The 21,484-nt window shown below is 33.6% G+C and overlaps 1 protein-coding gene, 1 long non-coding RNA gene and 1 pseudogene across 5 annotated transcripts; 1 reads left to right on the forward strand and 2 right to left on the reverse strand.

The window, feature by feature from the left end:
- Positions 1-4,688: 4,688 nt before the first annotated feature.
- On the reverse strand, positions 4,689-5,920 carry LOC143530252 (uncharacterized). The gene is made up of 7 exons (XM_077025842.1): positions 5,906-5,920; positions 5,773-5,835; positions 5,603-5,665; positions 5,362-5,526; positions 5,135-5,290; positions 4,894-4,974; positions 4,689-4,751 (listed from the first exon to the last, which is right to left on the reverse strand). Exons 1-7 carry the CDS (start codon positions 5,918-5,920, stop codon positions 4,689-4,691), a joined length of 606 nt encoding a protein of 201 aa, XP_076881957.1.
- A 175-nt stretch (positions 5,921-6,095) lies between these two features.
- On the reverse strand, positions 6,096-7,393 carry LOC143530244 (uncharacterized). Of its 3 annotated transcripts, XR_013134820.1 has the most exons (5): positions 6,991-7,393; positions 6,558-6,629; positions 6,382-6,495; positions 6,227-6,295; positions 6,096-6,148 (listed from the first exon to the last, which is right to left on the reverse strand). It is a non-coding gene; the product is annotated as an uncharacterized LOC143530244 (long non-coding RNA). The 3 variants fall into 3 exon arrangements; XR_013134819.1 differs by having other exon boundaries at positions 6,121-6,148; positions 6,227-6,495; XR_013134818.1 differs by lacking the exon at positions 6,096-6,148 and having other exon boundaries at positions 6,225-6,495.
- Positions 7,394-8,516: 1,123 nt separating this feature from the next.
- LOC143530245 (uncharacterized) lies at positions 8,517-14,533 on the forward strand (annotated as a pseudogene). The gene is made up of 17 exons (XR_013134821.1): positions 8,517-8,742; positions 8,825-9,055; positions 9,141-9,227; positions 9,338-9,427; positions 9,517-9,643; positions 9,703-9,800; positions 9,883-10,050; positions 10,154-10,275; positions 11,009-11,161; positions 11,221-11,319; positions 11,391-11,448; positions 11,542-11,617; positions 11,706-11,835; positions 11,935-12,092; positions 12,462-12,729; positions 12,810-12,900; positions 13,650-14,533. The product of XR_013134821.1 is annotated as an uncharacterized LOC143530245 (transcript).
- Positions 14,534-21,484: the final 6,951 nt, after the last annotated feature.

A 21,484-nucleotide genomic window follows, 5' to 3' on the forward strand; every position in this document is an offset into this window, starting at 1 on the left:
GCAGAAGTTGCAGATTCGAATTACAAAATTTACCATCCTATCACAAATTTATCGTTCAAGAAGGCTTGTCGTTTGTATTTCAAGAAGGCTTACCCCATTTGAAGGAAAACTTATGCAGAATAATTCTTCAATTGCATGTTTAAGAGACGGCCGTCGTATCCTTGACATAAACTAAACCAACAAATCGTTCTTTAACAAGTCCCAATTCATCCACAAATATCAACACTAAAGCCATTTGTTCCTTCTTAGAAACATCCCTAGACTCGTCAACTAATATAGAAAATACATCATCACCAAGTTCTTCAAAATTTTGTTTTAGTACTTCTTGTGCAAAACAATTAATGACCTCTTTTTGAATATAACTTTACCAATTGATTCGTTGATCTCACCCAATAATTGTAGCAACTCCAAGAAATGCCCTTTGTAATATGACTTTTCGGACTCATCATGGCCACGGAACGATAAGGCACCATTAAGTAAAGCTTTAGAAACAATAATTGTAGCATGCAATCGGATTCTATAGTCAGCTTTCTCCTTGTGATTCCTTTTTCAAATTGAAAAAATATAGCTTGATCTTGATTTTGCAAGTCTTCACAACAGCCTTGTTATGGAAACTATTTAGTTCACCAACATGTTCCTTAAGTCTTCCTTTTCTGTGCCAAGAATTAAAGCATTCACTTGTAAATGCGTCATTTTGACCAATCTCTTTGAATAAGTAACAAACAAAGCAATATACCCTATCTGTTTTTTCACTATATCCCAACCAATTTTTATAATTTCCGTACCATGTCGGATGAAAACGCCTTGCTTCACCAGAAATTATTGTTTGTGGAAATTCGTTTAACATTGGTTGACACGAACCTCTAACTAAATATGTTCGTCTAATTTCATCCTTTTGACTAGGGTGATAAGATGATATTGGCTTTCGTTCGGATGGATCCCATGGAAGATCATTCAAATCTATTTTTGAGGAGTGGCATTTGAAGACGAAGAACCAAAATTGGTCGACTCTCTTTTAAAAAAACTATAAATGTCCCCTAAATGCATAAATTCAAAACAAACTAGTAAGCAACATTCAACAAAATTGTAAAATATAAGCGTAAATATCATTGTAATTATACACGATAATTAATATATATAAGCAAACAAAAAGTAAAACTAACCTTGTATTTTCTTGCACATACTTGAATCAAGTGGCTAGCATTTGGACAAAAAATGCATATTAAATATATGGCTTTATGTAGTACTATAATTAGTTGGGTGCTCGCACGATGTAGCGGGGGCGCGTGCAACTCCACAGTGAACGCATAATTCGTGTCGGTACATACGTCACCTGATGGCAGTGCACACGTTGCCTAAAATTGGACCACGTAACTCGTGCAAAGCCAGTTGCGTGTTATCAAATATTGAACACGCGCAACCCGGCGGGAATGTACGTTACCGACATTGGAATATGCTTAACCAACACCACGCGTGTAATTCATGGCGATTAACAGTGTAGGGTGCTACGTGGGACTGGACACGTATTTATCGGCCCCGGTATATTTAAACAACGGTATCTGCGTAACTTGTAACGAAAATCAAAAGGAAAACATTAAATATACGTTAATTTGAAATACATCATTTTTTTAAACCAATCCGTTTTGGCCCCAAACCTGTTCTGACTTGACATCGTTCTGACCTGGCCCCTTTCTACTCGAACCCGAACCAAATTAACCATTTTTTTTTGTATTGACTCATTCCGACCCTATTGTACTTTTACAAATGACCTGACCTCGCTCGACTCGACCTGTTACTTGGTTCTAAATCGTAAGCGCGTAACATGTTAACGTTTTAAAACTAAAAAACTATAGCAATATCATACTCAAATCAAAGAGAATAAAATACTCGTTTTTACGATGCATTTTTTTTTGAAAAAACATTAACATGTGAAAAAGTTATGGTCGTTAAAAAGTTGTGGTGTAGTTGATTTTTATTTAGGAGGCATGTGTGTAACTATTATTAAACTTTACAAAAAAAGGTAATAAAGTTGAGGGACTAAAGTTATAAGTATATGCTAAAAGAAAGAAAGTTGTAAAGACTTCATTACCCTTAATTTATATATTGTTTATGCCTTATGTGTTGTATATAATGCATTGAGTTTGGTACCGACAACTGGCGGGCCGCGGGCGATTGCCTGATTGACGAAGGCAGAAGAAGGAGGCAGGAGGATGAATGGGTGATACTCAGACATGTAGGTAGGTACCAATATGCATTAGAAACTGAATCGTTGATGATCTCGCTTTTTTTTTGTTAGTTTTCTATTTAGGTATTATGTTTAAGATTGTTAATTGAGTTGGGCTTATTAACCAATTTTATTAATAACTTTGGGCTTTTTTTATGGGTTTGAAAATTTTTTAAAATGGTACCGGGTTCGCTCGCCGTAAGGGGTTCGGTCTTAAATACGTATATATAGGCTACATATAAAACCGAAAAAATACCGGGTTCGGCCTAATCCGGTCGTATGTACGTGGCTCCGCCACTGTGCAGAAGTTGCAACAAAGTGTAATGGTTCACTAGTTACAGTGACCGAGGGAGGCGGGTAAGGGCGGGCGGGGCTAAGTGACCCAAAAAATATGGGCTGTAAAGAAAAAAAAGGGTGGGGTTTGTTTTTTTTAATTATTTTGATTTATTTTGGAGCTTTTTATAATAGAACTTTTTAACCTCCACCTATGCCATAAACAAAATGTGTGCGGATCAAATGAATAGTATAGCTGTAATTTATTATAACAGAGGAAGTTGAAATCTAGACATATCGTGTGAACGGTTAACGTAGTTTACTAATTTGAAGAAACTAAAAATTTTACACGCAACCTAATAAACAAAAACACATGTCCCACCTATAAAATACAACCCAAGAAGCTTGTTTCTTAACCTGCAAATTAAGTGGCCAATTGTCTTATGACTTCAAAACCTTTGGTCAATTTCACTTAATCAGTAGTCAACTGACAAAATATAAGAAGAGTAAGATTTAAAACAAATAATAAGCTACATTAAAATAAAAATATTGTCCGTACTAGCCTACTTCTCAAAAACACAACTTTTCTCTCACTTTCTATGGGAAGAAATCATAGATGATATCAGCAAACAGCCGCCGCCGCCAGAAAACATGGATGAAGCTTCTTTAAAGCTGGAAAATGTGGATGAAGCTTCATAAAAGCTGTAGACAAAGAAAAATAGTTTTGAAATCTTGATCCATGTATGACTGTTGAAGGTCAAATGCATTAGTTCTATATCACCACAACTAGTCAAAACTCAAAAATAGTTAAGAAAATAATAATGCTAATTTTGAATTTCAAAAGCGGAATGTCACAATGTTTAGATAAAATGCACAATCAGTTTGTAAGCTAAGTTATAGCATAAATGTGACACTTATCTTTTTATAAAAAAATTAGCTAAAAATGGAACAGATTAAACAGATCAAAAGTTGCTCACAAGTTAGAACACGTTATATCTTTTTATTCTAATAAACTTATTAATAGTGTGTTAATAACTTAATATAGGTAATCATATAAACGGATAAGGCACCCCAGTTTGACAGTAAAAGAAAAAACCATTTTGACATGTTACCAAACGCCTCTAAAAGTAGGCACATACCTAAAAAGCTTTTTAAATAAATGTAGCTTGATTTTGAATCAGAAGTCGCATACCTAAAGTTAAAGTAAATTGAGTATACGGGCTTCGTGTCTCACACTCTCGCTACTTGTCTCAATGTGCTCGTTTAACCTTACGACGTGTATAACTCGGCTTGCTAGTTTTAGTGGGCTTCTTAGCAGGCCTACTGCATTCAACAACAAATTCAGGTTAGTTTTAGGCTTTTATTTATATGTGTGGGATATAGAGAAAACTCTTTTTAAAGAGAGAATTAAAGAACTAATAAATAATTATTTTTAACTTCTTTTAAATAATATTTTACAATTTTTTTCTTTTTTCCGTCTAATAAGATGATATTGTTTCTAAAAAAATTGTCAATGTGATGTATATGTGCATTAATGTGTATTACATATATAAAATGGTGTTTTACTGCGTATGATACAACACAAATGCATTATATAACACACACTATTGATTATAGTGCATACAATTATTGTTTCTAAAAAAATTGTCAATGTGATGCATATGTGCATTAATGTGTATTGCATACATAAAATAGTATTTTACTGCGTATAATACAACACAAATACATTATATAATACACACTATTGATTATATGCAAATACAACACTAATAATTGTATGCAAAACACACTATCGCATATATGTAATACAACACTAATACACATATGCACTATATTGATTTTTTTATTTTTGTATATAACATAACATTTTGCAAATATACAATACAAACAACTGTCTATATGTTATTCAACACTATTTCAAATATTAAAATGCATATTATTGCACATATGCATTATAAAAAGTCGATATATTGCATATATGCATTACAATGAGTTTTTTTTAAAAATATTTTTTGTGGTAAAGAACAACAGCATATAAGCAGGATGAAAGAAAAAAAAATTTAAAAATGTTTTTTTTTAAATAAATTAAAAATACTTCATTATTAGTTTTATAGTTCTCTTTTTAAGGATGAGTTCTCTCTTGACCGTTTTCCTATATATATAAATAAAACATGTAGATTGAGAACACTTACTAAAAGATAGGTGATATAGCTTTATATAAAATAAATATAGGTAGTGCCAACAATGCGGAGGCCTGAAAAAAAAAAGATAGAAGGTAATCTACGCTTGCTTGTAGAAAAAGAGAAATATGACTAATATATATATATATATATATATATATACACATGATGATGGTATATATATATTGTGTGTGAGAGAGAGAGAGAGTGACATACAGAAAACCATACAAACTCCTTGGTAGCAAGAGATTTTATAATGTCATGTTTTTTCAGCGATCCTTCAACGGTTCTTTGAACCTTCAAACATAATAACATAATTTATTTATATTGGTTTAGATCAAAACTGTCTAATAGATAATATACAAATAATGTGTAATGCACATCCAATCAGCCCATCAATCACAATTCACATGTGAAACATGAAAAAAGTCAATAAAATTGATAAATAAAAATATACCTGATGATGGTATTTAGATGCAGATTTAAGAAACTCGGCATACACTTTAACTGCCTCATTTGTGTACGGCTTCATGGTTTCCCTTGCTTTATCAAGGTGCGGTTTTGTTGCAACCGCAAGCTGATCGATGTACGGCTGGCAAAACTTCTTTGCTACCTGGTCCCACATAACTTTCATATTATGATTTATGACTCATCTTAAAAATTAACAAAAACAGTAAGAAGTACCTGAAAATAAGGGTCTGCAACTTGTTTTATTTTAGTCACATGAGGAGTTATAACCGCCTTTGACCAAACATAGACCTCTTTGGTCTTTTTGGTCAGTAGTTGCACACGTGACTCAACATTAGTTATCACCATCACCCATTGTTGTTTTGCTGCAGGGATCCACTTCTGCATAATTTAAGGTTATAATGTTAAAACTCATGTGAATGTAAAAAAAAGAACAAAAATCAAGAAATTTTCTTACTGTTTTAACTATTTTCATATGAGGTTCAGCCCATGTTTCAGCTTGTGTTTTCTTCTCCAAAGCCTGTAATAATGAAAAAACCAACACTATTTTCATAATCATGAGAAAAACACCCTTAATAAACGAGTAACAACACTGTTTAAACAGACATACACCAAGTCAAAAATTACCTTCTTTGTTAACGTATCAAAAGCAGGTTTTCCATGCTTGTTCCAACAAGCTTCAACATAAGACTGAAAATAATGTCTTCAAAAGTTACGACTATGATTATTATGTACACGCGGCTAATTTAAGAAGAGTTACCTTACTGGAAGACATATGAGCTACAAGCCAAACGGGCAGCCATGCAGAATGAACCTAGATATAAAAGAAGGCCAAATAGTAGATGTTCTTAAAAACAATATGTAGCACATGTTCACATATATGATCATTTGACACAATTAACAGCACCAAGAAAAAACAATCTTTCTGATTTTACAATATTATTACCTCCGTCAATTCTGAAACTCTCCGCGTGGCTTCATTCTTAGTCTTCATAAGCTCCTCCTACATATAATTACACATGTTATACTTATACATCACATTTCACATCTAAACAAGTCAAACAGCATGTTGTGAACCCACCTCAGCAGACTTAAGAGCACGCTCGGTTTTTTTAATCTGTGTCTTCTGTTCTTCAATAGTTTGCTCAAGCTAAAACAAGAAATAAATGCTACCATTAATGTCATATATCCAGCATTGGATTTAACATGCAACAAACATTAGAAAACCGGCCTTACCTCCTGAATCTTTGGATTCGTCTCAAGCATGTTCTTCTCCAATTCTATGGCTCGGGTTTCCAATGCCTCATGTAAACTCACCTTTAACTCCAATTCCAACTGCAATCTCTCCACCTGAATTCCATAAATCATTAACCACCCGATAATGAAAATATTAAAATACTTCAAACTAGTACCAGTTTCCCTAACTCCTGGGACCTCGTATGAGCTTTTTGCACCTCCTCACTAGCATCTGTTGATCCTTTAACCTATAAAAAACACGCCTTCATAATTCATGGATACAGTAAACTAAATTATATCATCATAATTTCATATATGGGGATGACATCGATACCACTGAATTTAAACAAAATTGGGTGCCATATACTGTGCCGAATGTATTGGTTCGGTACTAGTATGGTACTAGTATTGCTTTGGGTTTTTTTTCATAATCCATATATATTGACCATATCAAATTCATTTGTAACCGAGGGTAACCAAAGAAACCAAAATTCACGTCAAATTCATTCGTATCTAAAAACCATAATACCAAAAATTGAGAAAATGAAGTACCTATATATTCAGGAAAACAAATCCCACTCCTAATCATATATTCATGATCTTAATTACCTTTAGGGAAGCTACCTCGTTTCGCAGCGAATCCACGCTCTCTAATTTCTCTTTAATTGTTCTCTCTTTCTCAGAAATTGCCTTGTCTTTTTCAGCAATGATCTCATCTTGGGTTCTTAATTCTTCACTCTTCTTATCAACAAGTGATTCTTCAAATAAAACATCAAACTCAACGTAAATTATATAAAATTCACCATCTAAATTACGTAAATATGGTTGTGGAAGGTGAAATACAAACCTAACGATTGGATCTTCAAACTGAGCTTATCGGATTCGATTTGGAATGATTCGGGTTCATCGGATCCGGCTGATACTCCGTCTCCGGCGTTGTTAGCTCCGATCTGAGTGAGGATTAGGGTGAAAATGGACAAAAGAAGGAGGTATTGGAGGTTTGAGATCATCGTCATGGATGTGATTAATGCGTAGGGAGTGGATAGTTTTGGTGGGTGCATGGGTTGTCGGAATGTTTACGTGAAGGTGGTGAGTGAGTGAAGGAATCCAGATGGATCGACTGGTGTTTTGTTGACTGTGAATATATAAATTAAATGCTTTTGAATTTGGTTTCTTCTTGTATAAACTGAAAATGCCTGTGGTTATAAATGATTTCTTTCGTTTCTTTTTTTACCGTTAACGAGTCATTCAAATGGGCTGCTAGCTAAATTTATCAAATCAGAATACACTCGTCTTTTGATCCAGTGAAAGCCCTCACCTAAGGCCAACACTCATGAACACTCTTCCGAATGCACGACGGTGCGGTGAGATATAACATGTTCAATTCAACTGTTCAAGGATCTAACTTGTAAACGAAACCTACTCGCCTAGTCTCACATCATCACCCTGTGCCGCCAGAACTAAATGGTGAGGGCATGAATCGAACCTAGGTCACATGAAACACCAAATCTTTTACTTACCACTCCACCACCGGGCAGCTCATTGCATGTTATAATAAATAATTTTAAATGGTAAACATATGCAACTAGCTAAAATCGAAATACTATATATTTTGATCATAATTCATTTCCACTTGAACCAAACCAGAATCAAATCCTAATAGTCCAAGGTACGTTTTGTCTTTGCTTCAATTGAACACGTGAAACACAAGCATCCAATTTATAAAACACAAATCAACGACCAGGATTCCAACTAATCATATCTACCGTCACCAATCCGTTATGGTCGCCAAATCTGACGGACACGTGTCCTTCCCAGAACGTTTTACCTGATGCCACTAATATTAACTCCCAAACGATCTACAGTACTCGCCGTAACAGTGCACTTCGACCACGTCATCACCAAACGACATCGTCCTAGGTATTTGTACGTTCTTTTGCACCATTTCACCCAACGTTAATCGAGTAATCGATATTTGTAGATTCACATGTTCAATATTGCAATTGTGTATCGATAAGGCTTTTGATCGATTTATATATATAGAAAACTAATGATTACAAAACCTCTAATCTTAGGTTTCTTTTAGGGTTTTTAACTTTTAACAATAATATGAATATATATATGAAGGTTATTGATATATACATTTGGTTATTTTCTGTGGGTATATAAGGAGATATGAGAATTCAGGAACTCAACGTGGCATTTGTTCGGAGATTACTGCGTTTACCTTACTATCTGATCACAACAATTATTATTTTGTTCAATGAACTTGCTAAGCTTTATTCAATGGGGTCCGGGAACATCTACAAGAGGCGAATGAAGGTTTTCACATTGGCATTATTCATATACCTTGATTACAAGGTATGCACACTGTTTATTTGAGCGTTTAATGAGAAAACCGAAGTCTTATAGTGTTTATATATTTTGTTTTTTGGTGTTCAAGGCGTTGCAGCAGATCAGAGAGAAATTGACAAAAAGATCGAAACGGGATGGTTTATGGGAGAGAGCTCATGAGCGGAATGCTAAACGTGCACTTAAGTTAATCGTGGAGTTGGAAGGTTTATGGGTGAAAATGGGACAATATTTATCTACTCGGGCTGATGTGCTTCCCGAGGCTTACATTCTCCTTATGAAGCAGTTACAAGACTCTCTTCCTCCTCGCAGTTTAGAAGAGGTATTATCATTATTAAAGATTTGGTCACAGATTATACTTTGGTAAAATATATGATCACATGTAACACTTTATTTGCATGAATCAGGTTTGTGAAACAATAGAGAATCAGTTAGGTCAATCAATGGATAATCTATTCATAAATTTTGTTCGTGTACCTTTAGCAACCGCATCGGTAAGAACCCTTGTTAAGTTTATTGGCAATGCAATGTTTGGCATAGTACTTTATCAGAAAGCTTAATGTAAGATTATAAAATAATAAGATATCAACAATAATATATGCAGATAGCTCAAGTTCACCGCGCGACTATACATGATGGGCAGGTGGTTGTTATTAAAGTTCAACATAAAGGCATCAAAACTATAATCTTGGAGGTAGATCATTAGACTTTGTGATTATGCGATATGATATAATAGTGTAATGCATAATGACTAAATTGTAATAATCTAACGTTACTTCGCAGGACTTGAAGAATGCAAAGTCTATAGTTGACTGGATAGCATGGGCCGAACCACAGTATGACTTCAACCCTATGATAGATGAATGGTGCAGAGAAGCACCTAAAGAACTAGATTTTAACCATGAAGCTGGTATGATATTAATAATAACTTTGGTTTATTTGCAATCTCTAATGAAATTGTTCTTATAGAAAATACCAGAAAAGTGTCTATAAACCTTGGCTGCAAAAGTGACATCCGTGACAAAAGATTTAAAAACGTCGAAGTATTGATACCAGAAATAATTCAGGTATCGATATTACAGTCCTTGTGTTTGCATTGTTTAGTGCCACAAATAATATATGACTTGCTAATAATAGTTTTGTTACCAGTCTACTGAGAAAGTGCTTGTTCTAGAGTATATGGACGGGTACGTTTAAATGATTCGCGGGCCCTAGAAGACCTTGGTGATGACAAGCAAAAACTTGTTGAAGAGATTACACGTGCATATGCACATCAAATTTATGTTGATGGGTTTTTTAATGGTGATCCTCATCCGGGTACTCTCTCGTTTACCAAGTTGCTCTTGATACGATATTGATATTTACTTCGAATGCATTTGGTTGGACTTTTTGGTCAAATAATTATTTTGGCTATCTTCAGGTAATTTTCTTGTGAGTAGAGAACCTCCCCATCATCCAATTTTGCTTGATTTTGGGCTTACAAAGTTGCTTTCAAGCTCTGTGAAACACGCATTAGCAAAAATGTTTCTTGCAGCTGCAGAGGTTTGTGCATTCTTGTATATACTAGTTATATAACTTAGGGTAAATTACAGTTTTCGTTCTTTCCACTAACCGGGGTAAATTACAGTGTCCTAAAAGCTTCAACAAGTACCAAAAAACGTCCCTAAAGTTTATATGTTGTCACAGTTTTCGTCCTTTCCACTAACCGGGGTTAAAATTATCAGTTATTGTTCTTTAAATGACCACTTTATCCTTGCCAAAAGGATGAAAACTGCAACAACATATGAACTTCAGGGACCTTTATTGTACTTATTGAAGTTTTAAGGACACAATCTGCAAGTAACGTCATTACGCCAAGCGTAAAGAAGGAAAACTGTAGTTTACCCAATAATTTAATGTATCAAATATATAAAGTTTTTTCATAATATGGTTCTTGGTGAACTTTAGGCAGGCAGGTAATTTTTTAACTTAGTGAAACTAATTATCTGATTATTGTGACTTGAAATCGCATTGGATAACATATTCTGATTTTGCTATTTAACTAACCGGTTTTGAATATTGAGTTTCATACCAACTGCAACACAGTTGATTATGTGAGGGTAAAATATATTTACTTATTTACATCTTCTTTTAACATAATTTAGAACACTTATGTCCCCGATTGACAAACTTCATTAGAAAAAATGTCACTTTTTGTAAGCATTAATGAATTAAACAATCAGAATTTATCAAACACTCAAAACAAGTTCATCATCAATAACATCTGTTGTTTCAGGGTGATCATGTAGCTCTTTTGTCTGCATTTGCTGAAATGGGGCTTAAGTTGCGCCTCGACATGCCAGAACAAGCTATGGAGGTAACAAATGTGTTTTTCCGGGCTACTACACCAGCAACTGAAGCACTTATAAGTGGCACCAATTGGTTAACAGTTTATTAGCCTAAGACCATCTCTAATTTGTGCAAGACCGATCATTCTTTTTGGTTTAGGAAAATATGAAATCTCTGGCAGAGCATAGAGCAAAAAATATGAAAATTATACAAGAAAAGATGAAACTTGACAAGAAACAAGTTAAACGCTTTAATCCTGTAAGTTAATTTACTTTCCTGGAGTATATATATTTGTTATGATAATTGTAACTAATAATGTTATCTTCCAGATTGATGCCTTTCCAGGAGACATTGTAATTTTCTCAAGGGTCCTAAATTTGCTAAGAGGTTTTCAATCAGTTCTTCTAATTAACTAAATAATATAATAAATCTCTTTAAAATCGTACTCCAAATTAATTATGACATTCTAAATCATTTCAGGGCTTTCATCCTCGATGAATGTTCGCATAAGCTATCTAAGTATAATGAGACCGTTCGCTGAATCCGTATTGAAAAGGTATGATTCTGTCTAATTGTGTGAGTCACAGGTAATCATACATTCATATTTCATACCCTTTATTTATGAACTATATTATCTGTTTTAGTGACATGAACCATGGACCATCCACAAATCCTAACTGGGTGTATGACAATTCGGTACATTCTGATGTAGAGGCCAAATTGAGGCATTTCTTGGTTGAATTAGGGAATGCTGATAGAATACTTGGAATTCAGGTGTGTGTCACTATTACTATTATTTTTATTGTTATTGTTATTATCAGTCTTTTATATGTGGATAAAATATGATTATTTTTGTGTGCAACAAACGGTTAGGTTTGTGCGTACAAAGATGGGCAAGTGATAATTGATACTGCAGCTGGAATGCTGGGAAAATATGATCCTCGTCCTGTTCAACCTGATAGCTTATTTCCTGTTTACTCTGTAAGTAAGGGAGTCACAGCTGGAATGGTACATTGGTTGGTTGATAAAGGGTATGTTCTTTTTTTCATGTTAGGTATTTAACTAATTACTAAAAGTAACCAAGCTTAAAACTTTTAAAATTAAGTCGCCTGATTCCTTGAATGTAATTATATGAAACTTGGTTACTATTTAGGTATTATTTATTTGAAATTTAAACGTGAAGTAGGAGATTTTTTTAAAGAAAAATGTCGCTTAATAATCACCAAGTTTCATAATTTTTAGGTAATTCAATTTAAACAAGTATGAAAAGTTTCCCAACATACAATGATGAAACTCGAGTGGTTATTACAGTAAGAAAAAATTACAAGTGGTTTTATTAAAATTTAGAACAATATTGAAACTTGGTAATCATTTCATTATTATCCCTATTATAATAATAGGAAACTGAAGCTTGACGAAAACGTTACAAATATTTGGCCCGAGTTTGGTGCAAACGGGAAAGATCAAATAAAAGTTAATCATATACTTAATCACACAGCTGGTTTGCACAACGCTCTGGCTGGCATTGCTGAAGAAGATCCTATGTTATATTGTGACTGGAAAGAGTGTCTAAAACGCATTGCTATGGTTGCACCTGAGACTGAACCTGGTCGTGAACAGTTATATCATCATTTATCCTATGGTTGGCTATGCGGTGGAATCATTGAGGTACCAAAACACATCCCTTGTATTTTCATTTCCTTAAAACACTTGTGATGTTTAGTTTTTTCGTTATTATGAACATGTAGCATGCATCTGGGAAGAAGTTTCAGGATATTCTGGAGGAAGCTTTTGTTCGCCCTCTAAACGTTGAAGGCGAACTTTATATAGGGATTCCTCCTGATATGGTTCCCCACAAATGGTGTAAACGAACTAAGCCGAGATGGTTTAACTTACTAGACCTCGAGCTCTATTTCTAAAGCTTGAACTCCGATTGTGTGTAGTTTTTCATGCTCGATCTCGGCACTTTTATTATCTATTAATTAATTTATTTATTTATATACATCTATAATATTTCTTTATGTTTATAATGATTATAATCTTTATATATAAAGTAATATGTATATTTAGTTTTTGTATCATTATTTTATATATAAGAATAGTAGTCATAAAAATATAATTAAAGAATTAAATGAAAGTTATATAAATCATAGGCTTGTCTATGCTCACGAACCAGCTTGAGCTCAATAAGTGAAGCTCGGGCTTGACTCGTTTATTAATGTTTAATTAATTTACATACATGTATAGTTATTTTTATATATATTTCTTTGAATTCTAAATTTTGTATATAACAATATATATGTTATTTAGTTATATTTATCCTATTTTTATATATAATAATTATTATATTAAAAATATTTTTAATATAATGAACAAAAATTATATAAATAAATGGCTCGTTTAGGTTTGCGAGCTCGTTTGAGCTAAGACTTGTTTATTAAACAATCTTATTTTAGCCTTGAGCTCGGCTCGATTCCAGCTTTTAGTGAGCCGATTTCCAGTAGCTCATGAGCGGTTTGGCTCATTTACACCCTAATCGCAATTTTCACCACTTGCTCTTTTACAATAAGACTTTTTTAAACTTGTTTCAGGTGTGGAATCTCGGCTTGCAACTCTTACACTCGATACAAGTGATACTAGTCGATTAGCCCCAAAACCCGACATCACCAGGATCAGCTCGATCTCCACTGCCCTACCTTCCTCGTTCACATTAGAGATGATAGCGGGCCTCATTCCGTTATCGAATTTGCTCAATGTTCGCCGTGCAATAATCCCTGCCGCAAACGGACACTTCTCGGCCCGTGCAGTGGCCCGTTACTATGCCGCCCTCGTGGATGGTGGCATTGTCCCACCACGCCATTCCTCCTATTCCCTCCCACCTCTTGGAAGCCATCCTCACCGCCCCACATTCCTTTCCAAGAAAACATCAGTCAACAGAAAAGACGGTTTCACAAGTTCAAAATCCGATCTTTACATTACAATACAAGAGACCGATGATATAAGTGATGAGTTTGACACTAATATCTTTACACGCCCTAAATCAAAAGTTCATGACGCGTTTTTGGGAAGTGGAGATTATAAGGATCTGGTCTTCCCGAATGGGAGATTCGGGCTTGGGTTTAGACGGGTCCAGACGACTGATGGGTCTGTAATTGGGTTTGGTCACTCGGGTATAGGGGGGTCTACAGGATACTGTGATATAAATAACAGGTTTGTATTACTGTGACACTAAACAAGTTGTCTTTTGGGGCTGTGACCGGGGAGATAATACGACTTGTTTGCTCGGAACTGAATCTTCCTGTACCAAAAGAGTATGCAGGATCAAGGGAGTTTATTCAGCAACCGGTGATTAACTAAACATTATCTGAGGTTAAACATGATCAGATATGTAACTTTGCAGCGGTTTTGAGTCAGAAAATGTTTATGGAATTATGTTTCTGCTGCAGTATAAAGATCTTTTTTTCTTCACTAATTCTCTTGTAACGTTTTGGTATTATTATTGTTTACATCAACCTCAGTGGTGAGTTCAAGGTTTAAAGCCATACTGTCTTGTCTTCTATTTTGTAAAGGGAACAACATGAACGCATCAGACAAGTCAAGTACGTAGTCGATCAAGTCAAGTTTTTTTTTAAACTATATTATGATTTTGTTTTGTGTACACAAATATTTTTTGAAACTTTGAATGAATTGGTGCTTGCTAGATGAATTTGATAACATGAATACCCTTGTATTAAGAATATGTGTATGGTTTTTTTAAAAGCAGAGAGAAAGGGCGTGGTATTAACCTCCATAACTCACCAAAGGGTCTTTGGTCTAATGGTATCAAGGTGTTTGATAAGGCTTTGTCTTTCTAAACGGTGAGGATTACAATCATGAAAAATTTGTGTATAATCAACGGTATTATTTGTTTCGTATTCATTGGGCAAATCCCTGTCTAGAGACGCTAGTACCTTATTGTAAGTTTTTCCACTACGAAAAGGACAACCTTGTTTACTTGTGCATCTTCTTCGATAGGTTTGTTGTTAATATTGACATTTTGAAAAGCTTGTCATTTGTTCCATCATAATGACCACTTGTTAACTTAAGTTGAACTCGAGTAGGTCACGTGTTTTAACTTTGATTTTACTTTTGTTTGGTATTGATTTTGGGCTTGCCATCCTTGCCTCAAAACATTAATTTAAGTTCAATCTTGGCGTGACGGGAGGATGCTTCAAAGACGGCTGAGAGATGAGGTGTATCCAAACATAAGCATCGTTAGACATCTGATAAAGTGGATTGAGTTATCGTTGGCGTATAAGAATTGTGTGCTTGTCATGGGTGATTCATTCTATGTATGGTGTTAAGATATTTGAAGGAGAAACATTTAGATATGGTTTTCCACTAGCCATCACTGGTAGAAATGAGAATTTGGTGGGAATTTCATTAGAGGTGGTATACCGGAGGGCTTGCAGCCTAGCGATATCAATGTATATGAATGTATTTTTCAAGTGGTCAAATGTTGTAGTATCATGATGTATCATGATGAACACGTGTAAATTTAGATAAGTTGGTCATTCTAAAAAAAAGTTATAGGCATTCGTATGGTTTTATACCTTCTCAAGAGTTATCGTACAATATTCATCATTTCATTACTTTGTATTTGTTTTATATGTTTTTTTGGGAATTCATCCTAGGACATTGAGCAAGTATGAAAGTGGCCACCTCATATAAAGGAAAATGCATAAATCATAAATTATATTCAAAATCATCTTACTGTCTATTTTAGAAGTCAATATCGTCTCAATCTTTTCTTCTTTATTTCCGGTTTACTAGTTAATAATTGATTATGTTTGATTGTTTTTTTCCTTTTCTTCACTCCTGTATATATGGGGATTGCAATTCATTGTATTATATAGGGGTATGTTTTTATACAATAATGGGTTATCGTGCATTACGTACGCGACCATTATAACTGACGATTTCAATTTTCACGCGGTGGCATATTTGTAAATAACCCAAATCTAATTACACGTTCTAAATCAACTAATCGTCAAGCGCAGTCCAGTGATTTGATACCTAATTTCAATTCCTAACGAATAAACGAGTTTCGATTGAATAAACTATTGCGTTTTAGACCTGCAATTCTTAGTAACAATTAATTAGTTTTTTCATCTGATTCATTAGGCTTTGTTTCATCTTTTTTAATATGATTTCACTATAAAAATTGAAGCATTTAGTTCATAGCAACAATTAATTAGTTTTTTGAGCCTCGTTTAATTCATTGAACAATTAATTCATAACAATTGTGTGTTTAACTAAAACTAGCAGAAGAGCCCGCGCTTCGCGACGGGATCGTATGAGGGTGTTTGCGATGTCGTATCTGTTATCTAATATATCCATGAGACCAGATTGAAGAACCATGAGACCATTTAGAAACCGGATAAGTTATAAGTTACTTACTATACAAATAACATGAACTGAAACGATTTAAGGATATTTTTTTTATAACTCATTTACCAAATCGTTCAATGGGTCATATTGATTCTCTATACTACACAAGTTTGAGCCATTTGACAACGACCGAGAAGGTGAACTACTCTAAACCGGAAACAAAAATGAGACAAAGTCGCCACTATTATTGGCACTCATATGGGGGATTGGGTAACTTGATAAGTGCTAGAAAACCAGCTTTTGTGAATAGGATTAAAGTTGATAAAAAATATTGGAGGAGTCAAATGAGTTTTAAGGTTGAAAGCAGCAAGAAGGTACACGAAGGAGACTTCATTTATTATTAACACTTACAAAGTAGTACAAGAACAAAAGACAAGAAACATGGGATTTGAATTATCAACAGTATTATGATATAGTCATAAACTGGACACAATTGTGAATTGCATCCTCAGAGAGTTATACCAGCCAATGCTGAAGACTGAAGTCAAATGTGATGCATGTCAACTCGTTTTCGTTACCAGCTTGCAGCTTCATCGTGAGCATTATACGAACTGTGATGTTTTCACAAGTGAATATATCTAATATAAAACATTAAAAATTTTAAAATGTACTAAAACCACACAGTCCAGTCTAATAATTATTTGACTTTAAAATAAAGAAATTAATAAAGAAAAAGGTCACGGAGGAAAAAAGAAAAAGGGGACATCAAGTTGGGCGCCACCCCTGTTGGTGGTAGCTTGGGCAGAATTTGGAACATAAGTCAAAGGGGGCGCCCCTGTTGGTGCGACGGTGCTCGGGAGCAAGAAAAGAAAAAAAGAAAATAGGAAGCAAGCAAGCAGGTCATATATATTATTATTCGATGAGACGATTTGTTTGTTTGTTTTTGCTCTGTTCTTAATTATGAGAGGCTAAATTTTATACTGCCTGAGTTTGGATGAATACTGTGTAGACTCGTTTTATTTTCGGTCTTGGATTATTATTGATTGGTTTATGATTTGGTAAAGTTTTTATTTTATTTGGTTGTGATGCATATGCACATTTGGTATTAATTTAAGATCAATTTATTGTTTCATATGCGTCTTTGTGAATGTCTTTCATGTATGGATTCATATTAGGTTGTTTAATGTGTTTACAACTAGTTTATGGTTTATTGTTAACGTATTCCATAGGAGCGGTAATTGAGAGTTTAGAGACACTTTATATTCTGTCACTTGAGAGACCGGGAGGTAATTAAGTGTCGTATGTTTTGGTCTTTTGCGGGTTTGGGTAGTGATTGCACAGGAGTGAGTTACCCTAGATTCCTTTAGATTCTTACATATTCAAATTATAACCAAATTTAATAAGAATACCCATTTACACCGTAGGGTGTTTTGTGATTAGAGAGACCGGGAGGTAATTTATTCTTTGGGCACCTTGGCATAGTTAGGTAAGGTGAGACCGGGAGGTGAACCGAACCATTAAACTGTTGAGCTTTACATGATATTTAGGGTTCATAGGTATTGTTGGTGAGACCGGGATGTGATCTAGCATACTTTAGTTATTCCATAAGTTTCATATTTTTAGAATCCGGTTACCAATCATAAATCCAATTTTGAGAGTTTACGAGTTGACTAATAGGATTCCTTACCTATGTAGTTATTTCCCATGTTTAAGTTCTAAACCGATTTGTCCGTGTCTAGTTTTAGAGTAAGTATTATTTAGTTTTATTTAATAATTAAAAAACACAAAAATCAATAAAAATCTATTTATTTAAGTTAATAGTCATCGTCTAGTTTAGTCGTCGCTAGTGTCTCGTGGGTTCAATATCCAGACTTCTTTAGGCTTTACTACAGTAGATAGGTACACTTGCTTGTCTAGTGGTCTAGCATTAGAAGAGTCTAGATTTATAAATTTAAAACTAGAGTGTCTAGGTTATGTTATATTTTTAACAGAAGTTCAATTTATAAGAGAGGACAACGGAAGGGTTTCATCAAAAGGAGATTCATTTAGAAACTGACGTCGAGAATTAAAAGAAAATGGTAAGTTTCATGGCTTCAATAAGTAATCTGAAGCGATAGCTTAAGCAAGTATAGAAATAATCGTTCAGATGCATTGAAGATGAAATCAAGACCTGCATTCAAGTCATCCAGTAAACCCTAAACCTTCAATCAAATATTCCAGTTTTGCTCTCAAAATAAAAAGTTGCATTCAATTCAATTGATATGTAAGTTGCCATCATTAGTGGTGATGGCATTGAATTGATCATAACACACAAAGTTTCTGCATACCATAAAAGGATTAAATGGTAATTTCAAAAATAATAAAGCTTCATGAACTTGTACCAAACGCTTTAAAAACAAAACAAGGTATTGGCAAATTACTTTTTCTGCTCAATTATGAAATTACATTTTTGTCCTCATCATGCAATTTGGAATTACGAGGGTCGTCGTTCACTCCTCCTTAATAATATAATATAAATAATTACACACAAAGTGTCATCAATCGAAACCACAAATGCCCCTAAATTAATACGCTCAACTAATACGTTCAATATTTATATGCTTAAATTAACACGCACAATTAATACATTCAGTTAAAAATTAGAGTTATTCGTGGGAATCAAAATTGATAATGAACAACAATTAAACATTTAATAGAACAATTGAAGGTCAGAACAAAAAAAGTTTAGAAGAAAAAGCTAAGAAGGTCAGAACAAAAGTCTAAGAAGTTCAGAACAAAAAGAATTCAGAAGATAAAGGTTAGGAGTTCAAAATAAAAGTTTAAAGAGTTCCGAACAAAAGTATATAAGTTTCATAACAAAAACTTTAAACTTCACGAGATCATATATGAAATCGCTTAATATAATCCCGTAATCATCAATCGATCATAGATTTCATCATATGAATATATCAACTTAATTTATTTATGAACTTGGTCGGCATTTGGAGTCAATGTCTGATTCAAATTTGATTCAGTTCTTGTATTCAAATTTGGTGCAGTTTGTCTCGTGCGTAATGTACGATAACCAATTATTGTATTAGATCCTTTATCATATATATATATATGTATATATATATGGGTCAAATTATTATACAAAGGGGAAGAAAAATGAAAATGATGAGAGAGACTTCTAGCTACACAAAAAAACCCCTAAAAATTTTTAAAAAAAAATATAACTCAAAATTTCAATAAAAAACGAAAAAAGTAAAAACATAAAAATGTTTTCACTGTCTTTCTCGTTCTCATAAAAAAATAAAAAATAAAAAACACAATGGTAAGTGAAAAACTTCGTTGTGTCTTTTTGTTTATCATTGTGTTTTGTGTTTATTTTCGTCATTGATTATGTCTTTTTTCTTGACATTGTATCTTTTTTTTCTTTATATTGTGTTATATTACTCAACACTGTGTTATATTTTGTTCGACGTTGTATTATATGTTGCAATCTATTGTGTCTTTTTTAGGTATAGTTGTGTATTTTGTTCATTTTCGTCATTGTGTCTTTAATCTCACCATTGTGTCCTTTCGTCAATTTTTTTTTATTTTTTTGTATTTTTTTAACGGGAATAATGGCGGAAACATTTTAGTTTTTTAGTTTTATGTTTTTTATTTATATTTTGAGTTATGATTTTTTTATTATTTTTTAAATTTATTTTTAAGGGCTTTTTTGTGTGATCACAAATCCTTCTCACACTTCTCATTTTTATCTCCCTTTGTATTTTAATATATATATCATTCATCAATAAATGAATTACTACTCTTGGTACCGATTTCATGGTGGTTTAGAGCGATTCTTTACCACTCTTTAAACAAATCAACCCTAACCCTAAATCTCAAAGCAGCCAACACCATCTATAGCTGGTTAAGCAAACGCCAAGACAGATTCCGCATCTGGATCTGTCGGACATGATATCAACTCACCTCTCTACATTCATCCATCCAATTATCGGAAATAGCTTCACGTAAACGAAACCCTCAATGACTACAACTATTGGTTAGAAGAGATGTTGAACTTCTTGTTCACCAAAAACAAAGTTTTGTTGTTGATGGTACTCTCAAGAAACCATAAAAGAACTCTCCATATTACATGCATTGGATGCGTGCTGATGCTATGGTGAATGGATGGCTCACCATCGCTATGGAAAAAGAGATACAAAAAAACGTGAAATATGCTGGAACTGCTTATGGATTTGGTTAGATTTGTTGGACTCGGTCTGCCCAAGAGACATATTAAATTGATGTGGCTAGTACGTTATGATCCAAGTCGGGTCATACCCAATAACAAGCTAGACAAACACCTATAATATTCGTTCATATATGATGTGATCATAACAAATGAATATTAACACTTGAGTTATTTGAAAGGGGTTTCTAAATAAAATGTACTTGTGTAATAAACAAATCATATGGATGATTTATGTTTTATGAAAGAACATTACACAGTGTTATTTAAGTTGGTTAAATAACAATATGTGAATAATAATAACCAAGCATGTCTCTTAACATATAATAGGTTTTATAAGTTATAAGTTATAAACTTATAAAAGTATATATGTATGGATATATATATATATATATATATATATATATATATGTTTAAAGTTTTATAAAAGAAAAAGATAATAACTCTTTCAAATGCAATATTATTATATTTTTGAGTGGAGACATGCAATGGTTATTATTAGTGGAGAGAAAGATGCCTTTAAATAAAACCAAGTCTTTCTCTTTCATTCTTTCATAACACACATAATTTCCAAGTAAACTTTTCTCTCTTCCTCTTTTGGGTATTTTCATCCAACATAAGAAAAGAAGAAGAAAATTTCAAGTGCAAATCCTAGCTAGAAGTGGTGTGTTGTTGAAGCTTGGGGTATGCTAGCTTGAGCAGCTTCCATATTCAAGTTCTTACCTTTCAATCATCATCTCTTTCACCCGGTTTTGTCATATTGAAAGGTAGTAGTAACATGCATGGACTTATAGTGACATGCATGTATTTGATAGTGTGTAATTCGTATTTGGA

Source organism: Bidens hawaiensis, unplaced genomic scaffold (genome assembly GCF_021521415.1).
Source record: "Bidens hawaiensis isolate Kalapana, Puna unplaced genomic scaffold, B.hawaiensis_p1.1 tig00008877_1, whole genome shotgun sequence".
Classification (NCBI taxonomy): domain Eukaryota; kingdom Viridiplantae; phylum Streptophyta; class Magnoliopsida; order Asterales; family Asteraceae; genus Bidens; species Bidens hawaiensis.